The 2,781-nt window shown below is 42.7% G+C and overlaps 1 protein-coding gene across 1 annotated transcript in view; it reads left to right on the plus strand.

The window, feature by feature from the left end:
• The window catches only part of Ccbl2 (cysteine conjugate-beta lyase 2), a 66,843-nt gene that overhangs the window by 22,968 nt on the left and 41,094 nt on the right, over nt 1-2,781 (plus strand). Inside the window, exon 5 of the mRNA XM_013024760.1 lies at nt 2,128-2,277. Within this exon, the coding sequence (XP_012880214.1) occupies nt 2,128-2,277 (150 nt within the window). The remainder of the gene's footprint in view (nt 1-2,127; nt 2,278-2,781) is intronic.

The following is a 2,781-nucleotide window of genomic DNA, read 5'->3' on the forward strand; positions in this document are numbered from 1 at the left end:
GTGTGTGTGTGTGTGTGTGTGTGTGTGTACTCTGACACTGCGGTTGTGAGCCTGGACTGGGGAGGAGGGGAGGGGAGGGAAGAGCTCCTCTACCATATATATTTATATGTGTGTGTGTGTGTGTGTGTGTGTGTGTGTGTGTGTGTGTGTGTGTGTGTACTGAGTAACTGGAGTTGCTAGATCTTCATTGGAAATACAAAGGGACCTGTTTACTCCTCTAGATCCCAAGGTACTTTCAAACAAAGGAAATTACCTGCACTTGGACTCTTACAGAAGCAGAAAATCAGAGTAGATTCTCAAAAGAAGATGAGGAGGAGTTGCCAGGCATTGGTAGCTCATAGCTTTAATCTTAGCTACTCAGAAGGTTGAAATCTGAGTATTATGGTTCAAAGTCAGCCCAAGCAGGACTCTTATCTCCTATTTAACAACAAAATGCCAAAAGTGGAGCTGTGGCTCAAATGATAGAGCATCAGCCTTGAGCAAAACTGAGTTCAAGTCCCAGTACTGTCGCACAAAAGCGGGGTAGGGGGAGGAAGTCAGTGCTAGACAGTAAGACAAGGAAAGGAAAGGGAAGAGAATAGCAAGTGGAAGGAAGGGAAGATAACATAGAAGAATGGAAGGAAACTTCTCCAGTCTCCAGAATGCTCTGGGGATTTTGACAAGATGACAAAATAAGCAGTCATTGTTGGCCTAGAGTATTCAGGGTTGAGTGTTGGAATTCAGGACAGTAGAACAGATAGCCTTCCGATAATGCAAAAACTGCAGATGATCTGGTAAAGAAAGGAATGAAATGTCTTACTTCGCCCTACTCTGGACCTGTTGACCTCAGAGAAGTCCTCTAACAACATGAAAACAAAGTAAATAGCCCTCCCCCCCCCCCCGGTCACCCCTCTCATCAGCGCTGTGGACACCTACAGTTAGTTGTCACTGCTAGGGATTCCTAAGGTCTTGTCAGTGAGTGGAAAAGCGTTGCACTGTTCTAGGGAGCATCTGGTTGATACTGGCCTTCCCCACCCAGACTGCTGCTGTGTGGCCCTATTTGAGACCCACTTAACTGTGCCCCACCCATTGCCAGTGCCCTTTACCCTTCCAGGCCACCTCTGCACTGTCCATAGAGACCTGCACACCACACACTGTACTGCATTGCCAAAGTATGTAAGGGTGACTCTGTTTCTATGTAATTCTTAGAGATTCACAGGTGCCTCCTGCATGAATTACATTGCTGATCCATCCAGCAATGTTGGAATAACCCAAGTTCATCCTATACAAAATAAACACTTAAACACTATGTATTCTCAGACCTTTTATTTAGTAGAGTTGTAACAAATCTTCATAACCATTCTTGTAGGAACCTCTCTAACAGTAGGGAAAGGCTTTTTGTTTCTTGTTCTTGTTAATGTGTTGCTTCCGGGCACCTATAGTTCACACCTGTGGTTCACACCTAGTTACTCATGAGGCTGAGATCTGAGGATTGTGATTGGAAGCCAGCCCAGACAATAAAGTCTATGCAACTCTTATCTCCAGTTAACCACCACCAGAAACCTGGAAGTGGAGCTATGGCTCAAATAGTAGAGCACTAATTCTGTGGAGGTCAAAAAACTCAAGGACAGTGCCCAAACCCAGAGTTTAATCCTCGCAAAAATACAAAGCTAGGCATGGTGGCTCATAGCTGTAATTCCCACTCCTTGAAAGGTGAAAATACTAGCCCAGTCAAAAAGTTAGTAAGGCACTATCTCAAAGAAGAATCTCTGACACAGAACAATTTCTGAACTATCAAAGAACTATCTGAACAGCTAAAAGCTATCTCTGATATAGTGGTGGCTGCCTGTAATCCCAGCTACAAGGAGACAGAGAGAGGAGGCTCATGGTCTGAGGCTAGCCCCAAGCCAAAAAAAAAATACCACCATATCTGAAAAATAACTAACATTAAAAGGTCTGGAGATAGGATTCAAATAGTAGAGGCCCTGAGTTCTAAACATACTACTCTTAAAAAAATGTTACTCTTTGTAACTCTATACATTAACCCAAATTTAAAAAATTCTTAACATTTAAGTTATATTACTTCAACAATGTTGGTTCTATTAGCAAATTCCAGCTTTGGTTATGTTTTTCTTTTTAATCCAACAGGGTCATCCATCACTTGTCAAAGCTCTGTCCTGCCTCTATGGAAAATGTTATCAGAAGCAAATTGATCCAAATAAAGAAATTCTCGTGACAGTGGGAGCGTATGGCTCTCTCTTCAGTGCCATCCAGGGGCTGGTTGATGAGGGAGATGAGGTACGCATACTCACATTATTGTAATATCTGTATTATCATTTTCATTTATTCCACCTTTGAATGTTTACTTACTTTTGGGTTCTTTCCCTTTTCTATTTTAAATTATTTCTGAAGTCTATCACATATACAGTAAAGCCAATGCCTTTTAAATGTAGAACTGGATAAGCCTTCATCTAACTAAACCCCAGGTGAAGCTTTTGTATGTTTCTAGCACCCTAAGCTATTCCCCTAGAAGCTGCCCGTCTTCCACTTCCTTACCCCACCAGCTAGTTCTCTCTGCTCTTGCACTTGATGTAAGTGAAACCACATAGGATAGATTTTTTTTTTAATTTAATTTTATTTTATTTGTGAACATACTGTACAGAGGGGTTACAATTGCATGGGCAGGATAATGCGTACATTTCTAACCAAGCATTGCAGCCTCCTCCTTTGTTTACCCTTCCCATCCCTTCCCAGCCTCCCCCCTCCCCCCATCCCAATCCTTCTCCTTCCCCCCTCCCCCCA

This window comes from Dipodomys ordii, unplaced genomic scaffold, assembly GCF_000151885.1.
Source record: "Dipodomys ordii isolate 6190 unplaced genomic scaffold, Dord_2.0 Scaffold78, whole genome shotgun sequence".
Classification (NCBI taxonomy): Eukaryota; Metazoa; Chordata; class Mammalia; order Rodentia; family Heteromyidae; genus Dipodomys; species Dipodomys ordii.